Below are 24,980 nucleotides of genomic sequence, written 5' to 3' on the forward strand. Positions count from 1 at the left end.
TTGACAAGCTCAGGTATCGTCCCAGACGCTGGCTACAGTGCTGATCCTAAAATGTTAACTGATCCATCTTGCTCCGCTATAGAATCTTTGTATTCTATTGGTAAGGAGGCAGAACGAGACCCCTGTCATAATCAGTGTTGGTCATCTTACTTTTAAAAAGTAAAAAGTAATTAGTTACGTTACAAATTACTTCTGCCAAAAAGTAATTGAGTTAGTAACTCAGTTACCACACTGTAAAAGTAATTAGTTACTCAGCAAAGTAACTGACGTGAATTTTTATGTTCTATAACGCTATTACATTCTATAACATCTTTAACGTCAAACATATTTATTATAGCCTAACTGATTGAAGAATAAAAACAATTATTCGGTACAATTAGTGGGTGGAAGTCAGAACGTGCGCATGGCATCCGCCCACCCAGCCCAGGCCCGGGGTGGCTATCGGGAGATGCGGGAGGATTCCCGGTGGGCCGTTAACGTTTTGGGCCGGTCTGATTATTGTGAGCTTAAATATATTGTTTCTGACTAATTGCTGCGCTCTCGCGGTACTTCAGCAGCCAGGGCTGTGCGGTCACGGCCCCTTACTCGCATTTTCCCAAATATTAACAAAGTAGCACTCACAAAACTGTTCGGAAGTCGCAACCAAGTCTATATTTGCAATCTACAGGAGTAAATGAACAACCCCTTCTCCAGTTGAACGGCCCTGACGAATTGTAGGCTATGCAGCAGAGACGTAGCCTAGAAATCTAGACGCACCCTAGCGGGCAAAAATATTTTTGCCTAGCGGGATGGTCTAGAGTCGCACCGTTGAGGACAAGCCTGCGCCAGGCTCGAGTTCAGCCTGGCCAATCAGAACGCTCTATCTGTGTACGGAGTCCTTGAGCCCGAAGGCATCACGCAATAAACAAATCAGAAGCAACGAAAGGCGGGTCTTGGCATCTAACTTATCTTTCACACACAACAGCGCCGACTCCGATAATTAGATTTAAAACGTTCTCCTGCTTGCTAGATTTTCTTCACTGTTGATTCGCTGTTTCTCTTTGAGTTTCCAAGTTAACGTTAAGGCTGCTACGTCTATCATTGTCCTATACTTGTTGCAGAGCTGTGTAACATCTATTTGCCTCTGTCTTGGTAAGTTCACACTTGAAAAAGCGACTCTAATCGGAGCTGCCAAGTGTCACGCTTTGAGTGTGACAGACAGTCAAAAAAATGTTCGACGAACGCATCTCACTGTCGCTTGCAATTTTCTGAAACTTGGCAGCCCTGTTGCCGTTTTGCCGACCGGCTACGATTGGTCACAAATGCTGGCCTATTATGTGCAGAGGCAGTTTGAAAGACAACTGTTCATCCCACCCACAGGCTTCAACTCGGTGAATGGTCCGACCCCGGACTATACATTTCTGTGTAGTTTGGCTTGCCAGGCTAGCAGAGACGTGTAATAGGCTAATAATTAATTTTACTGTAAGGTAACCCCCGATATCAAAAGCCCTCAAAAATAAAATAGGCTATCTTTAAAATGTATAGGGTCCTCCTTTGAAGATAACGTTCAGTTGCAGTGAAGTAGCCCTGTGAGAAACTATAGAAATCCGACAGACAGAGAAAGTGCACATTTACTTGTCACTATTATGCCTATAAGCTATCGTGGCAAGTTCGCTATATATGTGTAAATGAAATGGCTTGGATTTGGTGAGTAGCCTATTCAAGTCTTTTTTCCTCTCCTGAAGTTGGAAGTGGGCCTATAATGAAATGATTTCCAGATTCCACTCTGATGTACAGTATCTTGGTAGCTATGCCTAGTCTGTCAAGGGTGATTAGGCTAATATAGATTTATTTATTAGCTGCAGGGGAGGGTATTCCATCCTATATGATCCTATCCAGTGAACGCGCTTCATTCAGCCAAATTGTAGTAACGCGACGCTTCAAATTCTCAGCAACGATAACGGCGTTGCAACGATGAGAGAAGTAATTAATTAGATTACTTCGTTACTGACAAATTAACGCCGTTAGTAACGCCGTTATACTTAAACGCCGTTCCTACCAACACTGGTCATAATCGTCATGGGGAGATTCCTTCCAAACCTGTTCCAAACGGCCCTATCACGTCTTTGAACTGACGTCATGGGGTAGGATCCAGCCGGTTGCAGGCGTTTGAAAGCAGATGCAGAGAATTGCGAAATGTGACTGTACGCGTCTTCATCCCGCGAGTTTTGAGTGACGTGACATGGTCGCATTTTTGTGACATGATCACAACATTTCTTCAAGTTGAACAACACGTCTAACCATTTGCATATTACGCAAATTACGTTTCTGTTTGCAGTCGACTGCATCCGACTGCAGTCGACTTGACAAGTCGAGTTAGCCTAATATCAAACATGTTTGATATTGTGGTAACGGCAAAACTAGAAAATGACTGACTCCGACGGACTTAAAACCGCCAAGATTGGCACCTTACACTAAACGATTTAGTTGATGGGAGCGATTTTGGAAATTTAGTCGCCGACTGTTAAAACAGACCAAAATCGTACAATGTAAGCCAGCCTTTAGAGGATAAGTCAAGCAGTCTGTTACAGTAGCCTATGACCCATGTGACCATGACTGTTGACCCCATGGCCACCTTGATCATAGTTGCCGTTCATTTCCACTCTAGCATATTCTCTAAAGTGAGTTTTCAACAAATTGGGTAGCGGTGTGCCGCTGATGAATCCATATAAGGGTAACACTAGACGATGTAGAAAGGGTTAAATGTTGTGTAATAAGTGTAGCCTATCATTGTTTCAGTATTTTGTAAGCCTTAGCTTTGAGCTTAACGTTTAAGTTCTATGCATCTACACTACATCTACAGCAGATTTTCATGAGGCAGGATATTTCATTCAGTATAGTATAAATACTTCCACACCAGACTTCACCACATCATCTCTTAGGGTTTGTAGTTTTACAAAAGCTATTGCAAACAATTTGGTTTTATTATCATGTGTTTGAAATTATATTGTTTTATTGATAATATTGTAATTTTTTGTAATTGTTCGCTGTTAATTTAATTTGTATTATTATTTATTTGTATGTCGCTTTGGACAAAGGCAACTGCTAAATAACAATAACCATAACCACCATGATGTGTTCCATGCCAATCTCTTTATGATTGGTGTTAACCCAGATAACAATTTCCTTTGGGCCGGATCCGCATAAAAGCCTTTAGATCCGCATGTAGCGGACCTACGGTATCTGACTGTGGGCCAGATGTGGCCCACACACAATAAGCGGACCCGTATTGCAGATCCGTACAACACAGAATAAGCGGACCCGTGTCACACACAATAAACGGACCCATACCACACACAAGAGGCGGACGCGTATTGCAGATCCGTGCAACACAGAATAAGCGGACCCGTGCCACACACAATAAACTGACCCGTATTGCAGATCCGTACCACACACAAGAAGCGGACCCGTAACACACACAAGAGGCGGACCCGTATTGCAGATCTGTACCACACACAAGAAGCGGACCTGTACTACACACAATATGCACACCCGTATTGCAGATCCGTACCACACACAAGAAGCGGACATGGTCAGTAGTCAATGAGTTAATTGATTACACCTTCCAGCATCGGAAGTACATCCCACCCTCCTGCGATTCAGCCACTCAGCACAGGTTTTTTTTTTACTTTTGATCGTGGCGGCAACATCAAAGAGTGTCGCAACTCTCTCTTTCTATGGCTCTGTAATAACCTAACGCCACACAATTAGTGACAAATCACCTTGGTAAAAACCTAAACGGCGTAAACGCGAGTTGGTTAAACTCGTGGAAATTATTTTTTTTTCCTCTTTTAACGTCGCGGTGACAAAATACGTTATTTAAAATGCTCTGAATCATCGCCGGGACGTTATCTTGTTTGTTGGGAGCAGTCTTAGCCCTTATTGGCACCAGATCAGTAAAACCGATACAAAACAATTTTAAACCGATGTGCGTTTAGACGCCGGATCAGGTCCACTATTCAGATCCGTGCCGGATGTCGTGGTAGGTGTGTTTTGCTATCTGGGACGGACCTGGACGAGTGAAAGTCCATATCTGCCGCAGATCCATCAAACGGATCCAAGACAATTTTGGACCGATGTCCGTTTGGACGCCGGATCAGGTCCATTATGCAGATCCGTGCCGAATGTTGTGGTAGATGTGGCCCAGTTCCGTCCCAGTGTAGTTTTGCTATCTGGGAAGCCATGCCATCTATTTATAGGGAATTATTATTATTTATTTTTTAGATATTTGACTGTCTTGTAAATCTTTTCTTCTATGAAGTGCCGTTCATATACTTTTCAGAATTTGAGCCCATCATGCAGTCACCAGGCTGGAGTGGCACCCACGTTGGTAAAGGTAATGGACTATCATGACAACAGTAGTGGATATGCCTTAGTGTTTCACAAATGCTTCCTTCAAAATAACATGAATGATACTGTGATACTGTACATGTTCTAGAGTCTTCATGATATGAGTACAGTGAAGGGCCAGCTGGTGGTTCTGGAATGCCGTCTTCGTGGAACACCCCCATTACAAGTCCTTTGGTACAGAGAAGATGAGCAAATTGTGGACTCTGCGGACTTTCGCATCTTAAGGAAGAGTAGGTGACAAAATCACTATGCAACAAATACTAAAGTAATGCACAGCCTGTACAGTTACTTTGTTGAATATTAATTTTGCCTACTTTCATACTCAAGAAAATATCCAGTTAAAGCATCTGTGTAATATACAGTGCCCTCCATAAGTATTGGAACACATAGATAGATAGATATAGAGAGATAGGCTACTTTATTGATCCCCAAGGGGAAATGCTAAAGTTGACTCTGAAGAGGAATATAAAACCATCTCTTGGAAATCGACCTTAACGCCTTGAATGAATGAATGAATAAAACCTTCAAGGACATCAATTTTCTTTGTGAATGAATAATCTATTGTAAATAAATACTGTAAATGTTTTCTTAAAATACAGAGGTCATATTGGAACGTCTATGTTAACCCTATGTGTAAAAATCCCTGGCACCTGCACTGCACACCGGCGACCTGGGTTCGATTTTCGCCCCGTGGTCCTTTCTGGATCCCATCCCCGCTCTCTCTCCCATTCACTGCCTGTCGCTTTCCCCTGTCACTATCAATAAAGGCATAAAACACCCAAAAAATATACTTAAAAAAAAAGAATCCCATGGAGGCAGGCAGATTTTTATTTTTTATTCCAGTTATTTCATGGATCCAGGACACTATGCACCCTGATAAAGTCCCCTTGGCCTTTGGAATTAAAATAGCCCCACATCATCACATACCCTTCACCATACATTGGCATGGTTTTAATTCAGTTAGCTTATTAGCTGGTATCATTCTCATTGAGCTCAATGTAAATCAAATCATAGCCAACTTTAGCATGTGTTCCAATACTTATGGAGTGCACTGTATACAAAGTATTTTTTGTAACACATTCTATGAAGATCATTGTTCAAATGAGTCATGCAAACATTCCTAACGCCATATAATGTGTCATTATAATAATCAAAATGCAGTATGAAAATTGCTATGGAGTCTCATGCTTGTTTGTAAATGATTATAATAATTATTGTATTCACTTATGATAGCATAATTGGTGTTATGTATGTATGTATGCATAACTCATTATAAAAATGACCATATGAACCATGTTACCATATTTTCTTTACTTTGACATTATTATCAAATTAGGGTCATGAGAGATACAAGTAATAAGAAATATAATCTTGCCATTATTAATTGTTGCAATATATATTTTTCTGAATCAAGGTCTTATTTCTCTTTTCATCTCTGTTAGAAGCTAGTTCAACTTCTGTACCAGGTAAGTGACCAAATGACAGTAATGACATACAGAGGGTTCTTCAGCTGTTCAACACAGAGCAGGGTTCTGATGGAGAAACAGTAATTAAGCAGAATAAATAACAGAATAAATAATATGTGTTACAGTGCCTATAGAAAGCCATCATACCCTTTTGAAATAGTTACTTTTTTTGTCTTACAGCCTGAAATCAAAACCCATAAAAAAAAAAAAAAATCCTTTTCCAGTTTTATTTACAAATGTAGCTGTACAACATCAAAATAATGAAAAAAAAGTCAACAGTTCTGAAAATTACAAAAAGAAACTAGAATAACAGGGTTGGAAAAGCTATCATACCCCTGACTTAATACTTTGTAGAGCTTCCTTTTTCTTTCTTTACAGCCATCAATCTGTTTGGATATGTCTCTATTATAGCTTTGCACACCTAGATTGGGGAATATTTGCCCAATCTTCCGTGCAAAATTGTTAAAATTTAGTCAAATTCTGTAGGGAACGGCGATGGACTGCTCTCTTCAAGTCAATCCACAGATTTTCTATAGGATTTAAGTCAGGGCTCTGACTTCGCCACTCAAGGATATTCACCATCATATCCTTAAGCCACTGCTTTGTTCTTTTGGCAGTATGTTTAGGATCATTGTCGTGTTGGAAGGCGAATGACCTGCCCATCTTCAGCTGTCTAGGAAAGGGACGCAGGTTTTCCTTAAGAATTTGGGTGTACTTGGCAGCATCCATTTTCCCCTTCTACCCTAACCAATTGCCCAGTCCCCGCTGAAGAGAAACATCCCCACAACATACTGTAATGTTGCCCCCACCATGCTTCACAGTAGGTATGGTGTGGTTTGGGTTGTGTACTGTGTTTGGTTTTCGCCAAACATAGCGCTTGGAGTTCAGTGCAAAAACACATCTGGAATATTCTGCTACCATGTGGAAAAAGCTTTTAAGGTCAGATGAGACTAAGATTGAATTTTTTGGACTGAGCTCCAGGTGCTAACCAATTACAGTATAAACAAACACACCATACCTACTGTGAAGCATGGTGGGGGCAACATTATGTTTTTGGGGATGTTTCTCTTCAGCGGGGACTGGGCAATTGGTCAGGATAGAAGGGAAAATGGATGCTGCCAAGTACACCCAAATTCTTGAGGAAAACCTGCGTCCCTCTGCTAGACAGCTGAGGATGGGGAGGTCATTCGCCATCCAACACGACAATGATCCTCAATATACTGCCAAAAGAACAAAGCAGTGGCTTAAGGATAGGATGGTGAATATCCTTGAGTGGCAAAGTCAGAGCCCTGACTTAAATCCTATAGAAAATCTGTGGATTGGCTTGAAGAGAGCAGTCCATCACCATTCCCTACAGAATTTGACTGAATTTTAACAATTCTGCACAGAAAATTAAATATTCCCCAATCTAGGTGTGCAAAGCTATAATGGAGACAGATTGATGGCTGTAATGAAAGCAAAACGAAGCTCCACAAAGTATTAAGTCAGGGGTATGATGACTTTTCCAACCCTGTTATTCTATGTGTAATTCACACAATTATCTTAAATTTGATTGACATATCTTAATTTCAGCATAACTCTTTTGTCTGTAATATGAATAGAGAATATGATTTATCTAGATGCAACTAATGAGAGGTATGATCAATCACAAATATCAAGGAGAAATAACGGACTTTCTGATCCAAGTGCCCTGGAAGGCTGCACACTGGTGAACCCACTGCTATTTGAGGCTTGATATATTACACACAAATGAGGTACTTTTGATGACTGTGGCCTCTGCTTTCATGTAGAAGAACTGTGTACTTTGGTCATCACTGAAGCCATACCTGAAGATTCTGGAATATTCAAGTGTATTGCTGGAAATCAATTTGGGACAATCTCTTGCAGTTGCTTTGTGGAGGTTCATACAGGTAAGACATGTTTTAAAAGTATGACACTTTGTGTATAAATCTAGTTGTTAAAACACACAAGTTCAGTATCACTTCCAAAGACTTTAACATCCCTTTGAACAGCTGGAAATGGAAGAAGTCAGTATCTGAAGAGTATACTGGAGTGTTATGATTTCAGGCCAGAAGGGGTCCTCAATTTACTAGCATAGCAGGGCAGAGGTAAATGTTAATGGGAAAGAGAGTGATTATGCCACCTCGGAGGGATATGCCCTCCCAGGAACTAATGTAAAGAAACCTCTAAGTGTATACCCAAAAGAACACGTTTGTAAACACTGAGAGTCGAGACATGGTTCTATAAGACAAGGCACACGTTTGACAAACTAACAGTAACATGTCCGTTATGGACTGCACTTAGATAACACAAACAGAAATACAACCACAGGACCAGTGTTGCCACAGTTACTTTGAACAAGTAATCCGATTACTGATATTTCCTTTTTAAAAAGTAACTTAGTTACTTTTAAAGTAACTAAGTTAGATTACTTAGTTACTTTTTAATCTAAGGCCCCTCCGCCGCCTCAACATAAAAATGGCAACCGGTTTTGCCAGTACTCACTTTATTGGAAGTGCATTTTAACAGTAACATCAACAATATAGACATCACAACCTGCAAAAAGTAATTTCAGGGACGTATCTAAAAAAATACTTTAACCTACTGAGCTACTGAAATAGCCTACAGATGAATATGTTTGTTCAATAATGTCTAGTCAGTATACTAAGGACGGCCTATAGATGAACTGAGGTAGGCTAATAAAATATGAAGATTTTGGTAGTTTGGGCTTTTCCTGTATCCTTCTATGTAGCCATTTAGAATATGCCAATGAAATTACACTTGTTAAACTCACCTCGACAAGTCTTTTGCAATCATTTAATCCACCATGGGCAATGCTAAAATCAGTGTTACTAACAGTGCAGTGTGCAAGACTATCACTATTTTTTACTCTTATGAGACAAGGGTAAACTTTCGTGTACTCTGGTGTTAGATGCGGTCTTAAATGTTACTTAAGGGGGTCACTGACTGACGCTACTGTACCATATTGAACTGATTAATTTAGTTCGGGAGAAAAGAGATAAAAGCCCGCCTATACTGAAAACGTATTGGTTGATATAGCGGAACAGCTCACACAGCACCCTCTCTCTCTCTCTCTCTCTCTCTCTCCCTCTCCGTTGTGTGCGTCAGGGAGCCGCTATATGCGAACTCGGGATGTTTAGCTAGATAGGCCTAGCACTTTGTCTACGTTTTATCCACCCGTCGTACCGGATTGTCAAGAATGAGGGATTTAAACACAGTCATCGCAATCGCGCTCGTAACATCATGGATTATACACAACAACAACCTGGCGCTGGCATCACTGACCAGCGACCGGAGACCACTCACCTACAGCCGGGCTGATCTCCTTCAGCTGCGCTCCTCTGCACTTTGCCTGCAAAAACCACCAGTTGAACTCCCAGAGATCAAGCCAAGGCGAAGAGGCAGACGAGGAGGCGTAAGAACCAGACTCCGAAAGCGTCCCTTCAGGCCCCCTCTCCCTTCCATCATACTAGCAAACGTTCGTTCGCTCAGGAACAAAATGGACCTGCTGCACGCCAAGTGCTCCATGGAGAGAGGCTACAGGGATGCCTGCATCATCGCGCTGACCGAAACCTGGCTGGACGAGGAGGTCCCGGAGTCCGAGGTCAGTCTTGATCACTTTACCATCATAAGAGCTGACAGGACCCATCAGTCAGGCAAGGTGAGAGGTGGTGGGATCTGCATTTATGTGAACAACAGATGGTGTGATAACATCAAGATCCATAACAAGATCTGCACACCAGATGTGGAGATGATGGCTGTGAGCCTGCGCCCTTTCCACCTTCCGAGGGAATTCCAGACGGTGGTTGTCACCTGTGTTTACATCTGCCCAAGTGCCAACGCTAGGGTAGCAGCAGAGCAGGGGCCTGTACTACGAAGGGAGCTCAACCTACCCAGATGTAACCCAGGGTTACTTTGCTAAACCGGGGTTGACAAAACCTGGTTATCTTCATTGGTGCTAATCGGTACTACGACGCTGAGTAAGAAGTTGATTTGTTGAACTGGGGTTAACCTCATCGGAGTTGGTGCGCGTTCACATAAAATGGGCGGGTTGCAGCGCATATCACCACTTTTAATGATGACGCGATCACGCTATTTTACGCATAAGGAATGAGCAATGATTATAAAAAAGTTGCGAGGAATTAAAACCCACTTTACGATACATCAAATACGTCGGCAGCAAACAAAGCAAGACAAGGCTGTTGGCAACGTAGGCTATTGCAGATCGGATATATGAAAGTAAAGTTTTATTTCATGTTCCTTAAATGGCCTATGTGTTACGGAGGATTAATAGCTTGCGGAATGTCTGAAATGTGTTGAAATAAATACATTTTGAGTTCATAAGAGTCCTACAGATGCAACACAATTCATGCCATGTATATTAATAAATATTAATAAAGGATAATTGAATGTTTAGCCCCATTGACTGATTTAGTGTATGTAGGCTATCCTGTGAACATTTTAGATGCAACGGCAGTGCCGCTGGCAGCAGGTGAAAATGAAACTCAAGAACATTCATAAGGTTTATAGGCCTAGTTATAGCTTGCATTAATATTTCTTAATTATGAAAATATGTTATATTGCCAATGCTTATAGCCTCCACTTTGCCTCGATCAGCTGACAAATGCAACGAATTCCCTCGGCTGAGAATGTATAGGCTATCTTTCATAGAGAATATTATATGGAGAAAGATTCTGGCGGTCTTAAAAAAAACTCTCGCCTTGCGAAGAGAGGCGCTTACAATTTGCGCTCCAATAATGTATCTTCCAAGTAGCCTACGTCGACATTGTGGGGTATGGTTAACCGCAAACCTCGGGTTAACCAAGATCATAACCTGCTCGGAGCAGGTTTGAGATGCAGCGTAAATTGCCATGGCAGCATACCTAGGTTAAAACCTATCCACCTTTCGTAGTACGGGTTAACCGGGAAGTTACGCCACACGTGATCAACTTACTCTCGAAGTTACCCAGCTAAGCCAGTAACCCCGCTTCGTAGTACAGGCCCCAGATCATTAGCAGGAAAGAATAGCGGAGATATTAGATGGCTACATACCACAGCGGAAAGGGTTAGCACACACTGGACGACGACCAAACAATGCGTGGGGAGGAGGGGAACGAGTCTGCCCACGAGATCTATGTGACTAAAAAGAAGTGGATGTCACAGCAGTTTCAAGAGTTGACATGACTATAAAGTTGTAAAGTGTAAAGTTCAGAGCAACGGGATGGAGTACCTGCGGTCACGATGATCAAAAACACTCAGGGGCGCAAAGCCCTTAGAACGCAACCAGTGCAAATCACAGCACAGCACAGCACAGCACAGCACAGCATAACACAACGCAACGCAACGCAACGCAACGCAACGCAACGCAACGCAACGCAGAGCGATTGATAATCCTACCAAAGAAGAATGGGGTTTAATGGTAATCACTGCAGTGATGTAATAACAAACAGCATTAGCCAATATGTAGACCTACCTTTGTACCGGAGCGAAATCTCAAAACCGGCTGCCACCCAGGAGATAACCACCGACCGGAACAGCCTAATGACCGGAAGAGTCACCACCACCGGAAAAGCCAAACGACTAGCTTAACCCCTGCTGCATACCTGGCCCACGGTGGCAGTCACCTTATAAAGAGCCCACCCCGCTGTGTCCACTCAGTTTACTAATGACAATGACTGGAGAGGAGAGCCCTTAAAGGCACAGGTGCACTATTCCACACCGCTACATAACCCCGCATTCACACTGTCTCCGTCCGTCAACGGATCTCATTCACTTTGCATGGGGCAGACTCGAAATGCATTGTGGGTCCGTCCGTCGCTTCAGCTCCGTTGCCTCCGTCAAGAAAGTTGAGAAATGTTCAACTTTTCAGGCAGCGACGGATCCGTCAGCCAATCAGATCACGTGTATGCAAATACACATACGGCAGATCCAACCTCCGTGATCCGTTGACGGACGGAGACAGTGTGAATGCGGGGTTAGGATTCAAGCAATTGCATTTCAGTGACGTCATGAACGTGACCTACGTGACTAGAGAGTAGTAGAGTAAGAACACCGTGCTGTGCCTGTGTATATTTGCTGCAAGTTGAACAAGTAAAAGAGTTACAACGAATTCCACCATCTCTTTATTGGACCAGCAAAAAGCACCAGAAACATTACACTCGTTACTGAAAAAAGTGGTCAAAATACAGTAACGCGTTACTGGCATCACTGCACAGGACACTAGTCATACACACACACACACACACACACACACACACACACACACACACACACACAGAGAACACAAATATTGCAGAAGGCCCAATAGTAGGGCTCTTAAGTCTCACGCATTGAACATGAGACACACGCATTTCAATGACTTCACACGCTCACACGCCATACATGGCATTTCTCACTCCAAGAAATTATTAACTTGCCTCGATTGACTTCTAAGGGCTATATTTTACAAACGTGTCACCAGTGTTGGGCAAGTTACTGAAAATTAGTAATCAGTTACAGTTACTAGTTACTTCTTTTAAAAGTAATTGAATTACTAGACCAGTTACTGTATATCAAAAGTAATTAGTTACTAGGTAAAGTAACTTTTAAGTTACTTTAATGTCTGCTTTTTAAATGTAAATATGAACAGTGCTGAACAGTCAAACACAATAAACATATATTTTTAGACCTATTTATTGTAATCAACAGGGCAACAGGCCTTCAAAACAAGCAGTAGTACTTAATACAAATAACTTAATACAAAATACCTGTCTCAGCCATTTAACACCAGTGTTATTTTAGCCCCAATGAAATAAAAGTGATTGGCCTACAGTATTACAACAGGGCAACAGGCCTTCAAATCAAGCAGCAGTACTTAATAATAACTTAATACAAAATAACTGTCTCAGCCATTTAACACCAGTGTTTTCTTTGTTTTTTGGCCCCAATGAAATAAAAGTGATTGGACTACAGCAGTGGTCGGCAATAGGCGGCCCGCGGGCCAGATGCGGCCCGCAAGCAAAAAACATCTGGCCCGTGAGATCTTTTGAACCAGAGAATGAAAAAATAAAAAAAAACTTTTTAAAAATCGGACTGCCAGTCTCAAACATGCTCTTTATTTTGAAACGTAACTTTCCAGAACAGAAGAATTTCAATCAATCTAAATGCTTAGATATTTGTTTCATCTGAATACGAGTGAAGCACGCAGCGAGGTGCAGCGTGAACGCACAACATGCAAAATCAAATGAAGTCAGTGGACAGCGCTGGTTCTCAAATTCCAAGCTAGTCCCTATAACACATGTTGTCATTCAAACAACGGACATAGGCTTATGGTGATAATTAAAACACGACTTCTTTTAAACAGGCCTGACATCAAACAGGCAATTTACGCACATAGAACTGTGAAAAGTAAAACACGAGTTTCAAACATTAATAGCGTGCGTGTTATTTAGGAACGCAACCTTTAAATTAGCATGCTTACTTTCGTGGTGCCGTCTTGTACTCTTTGCATGCAGAGAAACCCCCGTTAGTTGTTACAGATCAGGCATGTGGGCTTTGCATTAATACAATTAGGGAGGATGAAGGCATAGTTCTCTGTCCATTCATCATTAAAGATCCTGTTTTCGCTGTTAACTTTTCTCTTCAGATTTTTTCATAGTGCCATTTTTTGACAGCTAACAGCAACGCGTGGAAATGTTTTTCTGGTGTTTTTTATTATTATTTTTTAAAGACACAGGCATATATGTCTCTGCTCTGTCATTTCAAGAGCGCCTATCATTTTTACCTCCTCCGATATTAATTAATTAAATTAGCCATTGTTTTGGTTGTGAACTTGTGGCCCGCTATGTAATGGCTCGGAAAATATCTGGCCCGAGGCCAAACTTAATTGCCGACCCCTGGCCTACAGTATTACAACAGGGCAACAGGCCTTCAAATCAAGCAGTAGTAGGCCTACTACAAATAACTTAATACAAAATAACTGTCTCAGCCATTTAACACCAGTGTTATTTTAGCCCCAATGAAATAAAAGTGATTGGCCTACAGTATTAAATGAATTAAAAGAGAAAACAAAGGTGCCTTAAGGTGCTGCATATAATTGAAGGTGATTTCAAACAAAACGATTGATGATATGGTATGATGGAAGTATCTCAGTGCATGCCAACTCACTTGATATGTTGTCTAAAGGTCAATATCTTCCTTATGTGACTTGGCATATGACTTGAGATACTTCCATCATACCATATCATTGACAATCATTTGTTCTATAATGTACTTCCATTGAAACGCATTGATTTTGACTTGACTTGATTTCCTCATTTCTTAGGTGATATGAAGTGATATCTAATATTCCCTTTGCATAGGCTTTTGGTATCCAATATAGAAGCAAAATGCACCAGTTATTTTGAAGTTGACTGTACCTATTGTTCAGATTTATTTTTTCTAGAAATATATGCAAATTATTGCATATTTAAGTAAAACTGGTCTCATTTGCATATCTAAACATCACATTTCAGAAAACTTGCAATACAAAAAAGATTTGCCTTAATGTGAGTAAACAACTGTGAAAGTTTCAATTTGATATCCATAGTTTAACATTTTACCCATTTCACCTGTAGTAAATCCCAATGGCAAAATGCATTGGAAATTGCTACCTTTGACCTTGAAAAAAAGTATGTTCCACTAAATATAAATGGGTAGATTTTTAATATGTGATGCAGGAGGGTTTAAGGATCAATAAAAAGTATGAACCATTACTATTGCAATTAGTTTAAGTTTTGGCCCTTTTTTGAGCTAGATTGACTGGCCTATAGGCATCCTCCTCACTGTCATCGAAGTTAAAGAATTCATCTTCTTTGGTAGATGGCTGGCGCTGTGTTGTTGGTTCCTCTGGGTGCTCATCCTGCACTGGAACATACTTTCGGCATTCTGCCACAAGACTTGCTTTTACCAGGTCCTTCCTCTCCTGGTCACGCAGCCAACGCAACTTAAACTTGGGTAGGGTTGCAGCAGCCAGTAGAGCATCATTGTTATCAAGAACACGTGCAAATCGTGTTTTGATTGCCTGAATTACATGACACAAAAGACACAACAATAGTATTAAAAGAAGTTTTAAAAACAAGTGTGTTATACAATGCATATTTGGCATATAGGCTACTGTAGCATAAATCTCACAACAGAGCAGTCACTAGGCTAGCTTACTACATTGACCTGCACTCGTAAATAATTCACATTATCTAGACAAAAATAAATGCCACTGAGTTATTGTTTGGATAAATAAATGCAAAATAAAAAAAGCTGCTCTTACCTCAACAATTGCCTCTGGTAGGCCATCAAGGATTGCCAGGTGTTTTTTCAATTCCAGAGTGGGCAAGAGTGTTCCGTAGAAACAATTGTCCTCTCCTTGCAGAATGTCAAGTGCCACAGTAAGTGGCTTCATCACAACACAATACTCTTTAAGAACCTGATGTTCTCTTTCACTGATGGATTTCAGCTTAAGTTGGGAGGATATTGTATTCAGTTCGGCCACAGGAATCTCAGAACTCCGAGCAACCACGTCATAAAAGGAATTCCACCTGGTGGAACAAGGTACAAGCAGCTTCTTAGCAATGACGTCGTTAACAATCTCCGATGCCACGGTAGACCGACTTGCCTTGTTCCATAGGCCTGCGCATTTTGTTGTCGCATTTCTATAGATGGATTTCGTTTCCGGCTTTGACATTAGCCACTTTTCGACATCATTGCATGATATGAGGTTCAAAGTGTCCGATGCGCATCTGTGATGCGGGGGTAAAACCACGTTATTGACATCAGCAATATCATCTAACACATCCCCAATGTTTGTAGAAGTCGCCTCATCCTCCTCCAAATTATCTTCAGTGTCTGACTCGGGTGGCTGGTACATTTGAAACGCTTTGACAAAATTAGAACCATTGTCCGTAACAGTTGCTGTCACTTTGAAAGATAGGCCGTAGGATGAGTGGATGTTGTCTATTTCGGTTGCAATAATGTCATAGGTATGTCGGCCCTTGAATCTCTGGCATGCCAAGTTCTGATTTCCCACGTAGCATATTGTTCGGGTTAATCCAGTGTGCAGTTACACCTAGAAAGCTTTTATTGTAAGCCATCCAGATATCTGCTGTGGTGGAGACGTATTGTAAATCCTCAAACGTTTTTCTTAGCTCAACCTGCATTTTCGCATATTCTCTGTCTAAATAACTGGAAAACGTCTTCCTGCTCATTTGCCCCGAGCCTCCATTTATTACTGGTATTTTGCTTATTAGTTGCCTAAAGGCAACTGACTCCACAGTAGACAGGGGATGCATGTCATCGATAACGTATCTAGCAATCAATCTATCCAGCTCTGCCTGGCTTATCGGCTGCACTGCAGTCCGTGTGAAGTCTAGCCTTGGTTGCTTGCATGGAGTGGCTCCTTCGGCATTAGGGCTGGGGTCTTTAGCTACTAGCGTTGTTGAAGCGTGTTGTTTCGACAGATGCTTCATTAGGTTAGAATTGCTACCCTTTGATGTGGATAGGGTCTTTGAACCTGCACATAGTTTGCAACTCACCACTACATTTTTGTCTCTAATTTCGACGAGCGAAAAGTAATGTCCATATTTCCAGGAGGAAAAGCTCAGTCTATCCTCACTGTCGGCCATGATGTCGTTTAATGCTCATTGATTGATTCGATCAGTGTATCATTGCGCCACCGTGCGACGTCAGATCCGAAGCAGCTAAATAGGCTTAAGCCTATCTTGACTTCTTGTCTGCAAGTGTTCATTTTTCACAAAAGAGAGTAACGCGAGTAACAAACTCATTTAAATTTCAGTAATTGTAATTGCGTTACTTGATTAAAAAAAATACTTCGTTACATGCTCGTTACCGCTAAAAGTAGTGGAATTACAGTAACACGTTACTTTGTAACGCATTACTCCCAACACTGCGTGTCACACAACGTTGCTGTCTGTGCGCTCATTCAGCTCAGAGAGCTGCTGTTCAGTTACTAACCTATCGGCCAATCAGAAAATAGAATTTCTCAAATCTCAACCAATCAGGAAATAGTTTTATTGCCGGGCGAGATCTGAGTTTCAGTTTTATGAACGGTCTCGGCCGCGGAGGTGGTAAAAGAGGTGTAGGTGTCATCAGGTAATAACTTCATTCATTTCAATCTGTCGTTAGTTACAATAGTTTTCCTACTCATTGTTTAAGAACAATATAATTCAAGTGTTCGTTTGAATAGTAGCTTAAGTATTACGAGGATGATGAACCGTTTGTGCTGTTTATTCAGAAAGATAGGGAAGAGGCAAAATAGCCCTCTATCCTTCTGGAAGGCTCAGCCATCGAAAGAGGGTAGGTCAGAGGCCGAGGCAGAGACTAAAAGAGATACTTTATGGTTATGGTTATGGTTATGGGTATGGTTATGGTTATGGTTATGGTTATGGTTATTTAGCAGAAGCCTTTGTCCAAAGCGACATACAAATAAATAACAATACAAATTGAATTAGCCTAATAGTGAACAATTACAAAAAAAATAGGGAGAATAGCAATATTATCAATAACTGTAGCTCAAAAAAATGCTCAATAGACTAAGTAGATGAGTTAGTGGATTCAGAAGAGGAAGTGAGAGAGGAGGAGATGGCGGAGGTGAATGAAGAGGAGACAGTGGAAGTGAGAGAGGAGGAGACCGTAGAGGTGGAAGAACAAAGTGTGACAGACGATGTGTACAATAGGTCACAGTTGTCCCTAAAAAGAGGGCCTTAAGTGGATTTGCCACATACAGGTGCACCTTTAAAAATTACACAATGGCCATTTATAACAATAGGCACCACCAGCTCCTACTATTATTATTATAATTTATGTTATTATTATTCATCATTATTATGACGGCCGCTAGCTAGTTTTTTTTTTTTCTTTTTTCCCGTCGATTCCCGGGACACCGTAACAGGAGACTTTTACGGGAAAATTTTGTTTGGTCGCTGGGGGCCACTCCACCCCCGCGCTGCCTACGCCCGAAGCCCAACAATTACAGTTTTTCCTACATAAATACCTGAACCGTGGCGCCGAGGATGACAAAATGTTTATGGTATGTTGGTCTCAAGAGCTTGCATCAACTTAGCTTATAACCAGTCATTTGTGATTTGCACCCCCATGGTAAAAATTGAAAATGCAATGTAATATTGCTTTAATTGCCCCTATCTTCAGATGAGATATTATGAACGGCACGAAATGTCATGTGCACAGTATGATTAACCTGACACCCTCTGGGAGTATGCCAAGTTTTGTGGAATTTCATCCATGGGGGGCTATAAAATAAATGGATTTATGTGTACATTCAGGACTGTATACCCATCGGCCTGTAGATGGTGGTATTAACCCTCTGGAGTCTAAATCCCCCCCTGGGGATTTGAAAAACTGTTCCAAACACACATCTGAATCTCTGCTAGTTTTTGTCCTAGAAACATATAAGTGACACCATTAGAAACCTTTAATCAACTAGTTTCCAAATATATATGTTTTAAAAGAGAATGGTTGCTCTGGGTGCTGAATGCTACGGTCATACACACACACAGACATGCAGGAACACACACACACACACAAACACAGACAAGCACAGGCACACACACACACACACACACACACACACACACACACACACACACACACACACACACACACACACACACACACACACACACACACACACCCATACCTACACACACACGCACCAGCACACACATGTACTGTACATAACAAATTACACAAACACATGCACACACACACCCTAACACACACACACACACACACACACACGCACCAGCACACACATGTACTGTACATACAGATGATACGGGTTGAGAATGCACCTTCTCCCGCGGGACTCCCGAAGAGATCCCGCAGGCTGTCAAGCCGATTTTTTTCGAGGCTAAGGCAATGTACCCAAACAACCACCAGGTGGCAGAAAGTTTCAACCCACATGCATTTAATGATGAAGACCGCATATCCGTCAATAGTCGACTCCTTAATCTCATTTAATCATTAAAATGAAGGTGATGACTGGCGAAATGAATCAAGCGACGTTTCAATAAACCATTGTTGAAATTAATGAAAATGGTTATAGAAAATCGCCTACAGCCTAACGCCGACACAGCTGATTCTTTGATTGATTCTAAACTGTTTTGATGTAGGGGATGGGTAAACTGGCTACCAATCAAATGTAATATTAGTAGTATTAGCCTACTTAGACACTTTAGTCATAGGCAACGTTGCCATGTTAATTTGGGCTAGAAGTGCTTGCTTGTGGTGGTGCTCCTGTCCGCTGCTTCTCCCGAATTGTGTTTGGCAAATTTGTCAACAATCAGCTTAAATGTCAAATCATATTTATTTCTCTTTGTCGCCATGGTATTGGGGGAAACGAGATGGTCAGTCCTCGTATTTTTGCTTCACGTTTCGTTATAAGAAATATAAAAGTAATAGTTAAAGTCTTCTTCCGTATTGAACAGATACGGGACGCTCTTTGTTCCGTTTTTTAAGGAACTACTCAATGCACACACACTACAATGAAAAACACACAAAGAAAACACTAAACATATAGCCTACAACCTAATGACACTTTAATGCAGCGTTTCTCAAACTATGGGCCGCGAAACGTGGAGACTGCTGCTGGTCCGCGAGACATGGAGTGAAATTAGGTCCGGTGCTTCATCTGATAATTTGCTGCGCAATTGACCAAGCAACCGCGGACCGACAGAAAAAGAAAGCAAACGTTGCTTGAAACGTTGTTTGAAACGTTGGAGGAAATGCTTGCTAATTTGATGTGTTTGAACATAGAGCCATACAATTAGGTGTGTCTGTTATTATGAGAATTTATTGTTTTTACAAAGTGCCATTATCATTGCCATATTCTCTTAAAACATAGCCTAGGCTATATATTTGAAAACGAGTTGGTTTCTAATGGTGTTTCTATAATATGATAAAAGCAGATATTGAGATGTGTGTTTGGAACAGTTTTTCAAATCCCCCGGGGGGTATTTAGACTCCAGGGTGTTAAGCACTCATTCACAACTGTCCCATCGCTAAATGCTCTCTTGTGTTGCGTGATCACACAAGTATACCTGTCGTAGTGTGCTTTTAATTTGATAGGCCTAATTATTATCTCCGCCAAGGAGGTTGTTTTCATCGGGGCTCAGTGTGAAAGGAACAGGTCAACCCCGCGATTAGGGGTGTGTGACTGATGACTTATTTGGCAAGGCTATCATTAGGCTTACTATGCATGGCTGTAGGCAGCTATGAGGCCACTGAGATCTGGACCGCATCGGTTTTGAGAGCTGGAAATACATGTGTTTGCTAAATATCGGTATGCCATGGTAGACAAAAACACTCAAATAAAACAATAGCCTAAAAAATAACTGTAGTGCGTAATGGACACGGCTCTACAGTGGGTACGGGTTGAGAATGCACCTTCTCCCGCGGGACTCCCGAAGAGATCCCGCAGGCCGTCAAGCCGATTTTTTTCGAGGCTAAGGCAATGTACCCAAACAACCACCAGGTGGCAGAAAGTTTCCTCCCGCATTTCAAAATGATGAAGACCGCATATCCGTCAATAGTCGACTCCTTAATCTCATTTAATCATTACAATGAAGGTGATGACTGGCGAAATTATTCAAACGACGTTTCAATGAACCATTGTTGAAATGAATGAAAATGGTTATAGAAAATCGCCTACAGCCTAACGCCGACACAGCTGATTCTTTGATTGATTCTAAGCTGTTTGGATGTAGGGGATGGGTAAACTGGCGCGCTACAAACATGCTACCAATCAAATGTAATATTAGTAGGACTAGCCTACATAGACACTTTAGTCATAGGCAACGTTGCCATGTTAATTTGGGCTAGAAGTGCTTGCTTGTGGTGGCGCTCCTGTCCGCTGCTTCTCCCGAATTGTGTGGCAAATTTGTCAGCAATCAGCTTAAATGTCAAATCATATTTATTTCTCTTTGTCGCCATGGTATTGGGGGAAACGCGGAGAAACGAGATGGTCAGTCCTCGTATTTTTTCTTCGCGTTTCGTTATAAGAAATATATAAGTAATAGTTAGTCTTCTTCCGTATTGAACAGATACGGGACGCTACAATGAAAAACACACAAAGAAATCACTAAACATATAGCCTACAACCTAATGACACTTTAATGCAGCGTTTCTCAAACTATGGGCCGCGAAACGTGGAGACTGCTGCTGGTCTGCGAGACATGGAGTGAAATTAGGTCCGGTGATCTGATAATTTGCTGCGCAATTGACCAAGCAACCACGGACCGACAGAAAAAGAAAGCAAACGTTGCTGCGGAAATGCTTGCTAATTTGATGTGTTTAAACATAGAGCCATACAATTAGGTGTGTCTGTTATTATGATAATTTTCGAGCATAACTGCTTGTCCATAGCTCAGTGACAGGTGTTAATAGCCTTGACATAAGCACTGCTGCAGGTGCTTCTTTTATTATGCGGTTAGAGCATAAGCGCTTACTCATATAGACTATAACTCAGGGACAGGTGCAAAACCACCAACTGGGATGGATCGAAGGGCAAGCAAGCACTGCCACACAACGTGAAGGCCTTTGTGTTGTCAACACTAAACGTTTCCTACGATGGGGAGAAGTGGCCGCAAGGACTGCATCGATAAGATCAACGAATACAGTAACAGTAATGTCGGCGGTAGGCCTAGGCCTATTTAACTTTTTTTTTTTCAAACAACGTGCCATTCCGACATGAGGTCATTAATAGGCTATTAATGTCATAACTATTAGGCTATCATTAGGCTTACTATGCATGGCTGTAGGCAGCTATGAGGCCACTGAGATCTGGACCTCATCGGTTTTGTGAAAGCCGATTGGAAATACATAAGTTTAGAGCGAACGTTTCAACTATGTTTGCCATGGTAGACAAAAACACTCAAATAAAACAATAGCCTAAAAAATAACTGCATGCGTAATGGACACGGCTCTATATCCTAAATAATTTTCGAGGTTCGCCATTTGGTAATATGACCTATCCTTACTGACAATGATTTAGATTGAGCACAACTAAAGTTGCACGAAGGCAAAATACAGTCCTAAAAGCCTATTCATATAGCCTGGCCAATATTGTAGATGTGCAAAAGCAGCATTTGCGTGCGTGCTTGCCGGTGAGGTGTAGCCTACAAAAATGAGCATAACATCTGATTATTAAAGTATGGCTATAGGATATAGGCTAGAGAAGAGTTGGTTTAAAATTCAAGTGTAGTAAAAAAGTTTGTGCACATCCCCGGTCAAGGTGCAGAACAAGAGTAGGCTAAATCATAAAAAAAATGGAAAAAGGTTCGCACACTTGAAATCCTTCTTTTTTGATTTGATTTGTGTGGTCTTCTTCAGATTAAAATTCAAGTACGTGCGCTATTTAACCCCTCGAGACCGACTGCAGTCTGCTGACACAGCCAGACGACTCTCCCAACCCATTCATTCGTTTTGGCCGATATAACCCATTCATTCGTTTTGTGCGTATATAGATTCCTGCATGCTGCATTACCGTGACCCTTAGCCTACCTTGTGGATGATTTTTTTCTCATTGGAATACAGCAGGACAGAATGCCTTTTATCTAACAAACGCAAAAGCTGAGATTGTTGGAAGGACTAGGCTACTCAACAAACTTGTTTTTCGTTTCTGGGAGATCTCGTTATCGTTTTGGATTGTGGGATTTTTATACTTATTGTTTGGACTTATGGACAATGAACTTTGAGGGGTGGTTGTTAGTGCTTTACAAAGCTTTGTGTTAATAAGTGTCGGTCCTCCTATCCTTCAGCTCACTGCGCGATGCAGTTGCGCATAGTGGCCACGAAGTCATTAACTGTTTTACGACACAATACATGATATTTGTGTTTTTCGTTTCTTAGATTTAATGCATGTTTCACATGTAAACAGGCCTTCAGTCCGTTAACTTAAGGCCTTCTTTTGCATGGGGTTGCTCGCATCCGCCCGTAACCTAGACTATTATGTGCGTAGTGGCTGCATACTCTTGATTATAATAAGAGGCAAATTGTTACAGGACAACTTAAACTGACTTCCCCAATGCTTCCCCGCAGCACATTACATTTTAATATAGGCTAATATAGGATGAACAAAGTCTATGCTATATTAAATCCAGTAGCCTAATAATTATATGTGCCACGTCCGATTTCGCAAGTGATGTAGTAGGCTACGTTTAAACATCGACAAACGTCTGTGAGACTACCCATTTCATGAAGAGCAATTGTCTTGTCCGATCATTCCCCCTCCCCCACACTTGTCTAACCAGTTCACTAGACATTATAGGCTACCTATATGCGGCATTGAGGACGATTGCCTCCCTCCCCCCTCTCTCTCGACAGACACTTCCTGACACTAGGGCTCGGGATCATGACATCAAAACTTCGCGGGCACAGCCACATTGGCAGCTTCACTCCTTAGTTTACTATGGATTACTATGGATTTACTCCCGCCTTTTAGTGTGTTCCTGTTACTTAGTTGTTGCCTTCTTGGTCGTATGTTGCTGTGTAGTGGGGTGTAACAGTGCAACCCACGATCGCAAGAGGAAAAGAATAAATCGCTACTATTTCTGCTTCTTGTCTTGTTCATCTGAATGAATGGATATTACGTTCAGTGCGCTACCAAATGGCGGCGATATTCCTAGAATGCAAGGCGTGTGCCCGAGCCCTATTATGTAAATGTAAAAATGTGTGTGTGTGTGTGTGTGTGTGTGTGTGTGTGTGTGTGCGCTGAACCACGAATTCACATATTAACGTTTCTTTTCAGCAGACATCGCAATCATAAAAAAAATCGCAAAACTTTTTAATAAAATAATGCCTCTTGTCTTAACGGGTTCCGGAGGTTCGTAGAGTAAGTTTTGAACCCCGGTCGCTGACGTATGATTAAGATGCCTCAACCAGTTACGACAGTTCGAGTGTCAATCTCTTTGCACTTAGCCAAGAAATATAAAGGATCAGTCGAGTTCATTTATTCGCGGCATGCACTTGAAACGCCGGTCAAAAGTTCTGACATGTTAAACTGACGTTAGTCATTAATTCACCACATGATAAAATGCTGTTATATTGACGCACAGTAGCCCACGGTAGTATGTCTATCTCTGAATCAACATGAACATGCATAACGAGATCCATATATTCTAAGTTGCTAAAAACTTCTTTTGCGGAGCTAGGCGTACTAGTCGATGGTTACAATGAATCACCCTCACTGCCCTATCGCACATCTGACCATCCAATGTTACAGTGTTACAAAATGCACGATCTTCTCCATGCATGTAGCCTACGGTTATAAGTAAAGTGACATGATAGGCATGTAGGCCTATTAAAGATAATTCTGTTAAATGCATTTTATTTTCAGTTGTCAAAAGTGGTGGGGACAAAATCTGTGATAAAGTGCTGGGTAAGCTACCCAGCGTCGCCGGTTAAAATGAACATGCCTCCGTTTTAAAATAGCCTATAGGCCTACACATTTCTAAGTATTCCTAGCATAAATGTAGCCTAAATGTCCATCTTGTCCATCTCTTTCGTCTTCGCCTTGACAATAATAGCCTATTCACGGAAATGCGGTCTTGTAACCGTAATGAATTAATGAATTAATCTAAGGTTGCCTATATCGAGTCTTTCAGGTTGAATTGAAGGCTTCTAAAACCATTTTCATTAATTTCAACAATGGTTTATTGAAACGTCGTTTGATTATAATTTCGCCAGTCATCACCTTCATTTTAATGATTAAATGAGACGGATTAAATGAGACGGATATGCGGAGCATTTCTCTCCCTCTCCATTGACCAAAACGTTGCTCTGGCATCTCTGCTGGACTGACTGAGTTATAGGCTACGTCGAGTGAGAGAGCCAGCTGTGCGGTACGCTGTAAAACATTCGAAAACTCTGAAACTGCAATCTGACATGCCGAGCGTGATGTCTCTTTTCTCCGCTTGTCACCAGCGCGGTGTCTTCGGGTTTTTCCGTGTTTTCCGGTATGAGCCGAACCTTCATTTTATTAAGGCGGTCTTATGTTGCCCCCTTGCGGTTGCAGTTTTAATTAAAGTCCCGATGCTTCGGGAGTCCCGATGTGCGGGA

The 24,980-nt window shown here is 41.5% G+C and overlaps 1 protein-coding gene across 3 annotated transcripts in view; it reads left to right on the forward strand.

The window, feature by feature from the left end:
* Positions 1–24,980, forward strand: part of myot (myotilin) — a 198,288-nt gene that overhangs the window by 33,643 nt on the left and 139,665 nt on the right. For all 3 annotated transcript variants that reach the window (XM_062524864.1, XM_062524863.1, XM_062524862.1), the window contains exons 4-7: positions 4,322–4,375; positions 4,478–4,619; positions 5,832–5,855; positions 7,646–7,765. In XM_062524864.1, coding sequence (XP_062380848.1) covers positions 4,322–4,375; positions 4,478–4,619; positions 5,832–5,855; positions 7,646–7,765 — 340 coding nt within the window. The remainder of the gene's footprint in view (positions 1–4,321; positions 4,376–4,477; positions 4,620–5,831; positions 5,856–7,645; positions 7,766–24,980) is intronic.

The sequence above is a fragment of the Sardina pilchardus genome, chromosome 21, assembly GCF_963854185.1.
Source record: "Sardina pilchardus chromosome 21, fSarPil1.1, whole genome shotgun sequence".
Classification (NCBI taxonomy): Eukaryota; Metazoa; Chordata; class Actinopteri; order Clupeiformes; family Clupeidae; genus Sardina; species Sardina pilchardus.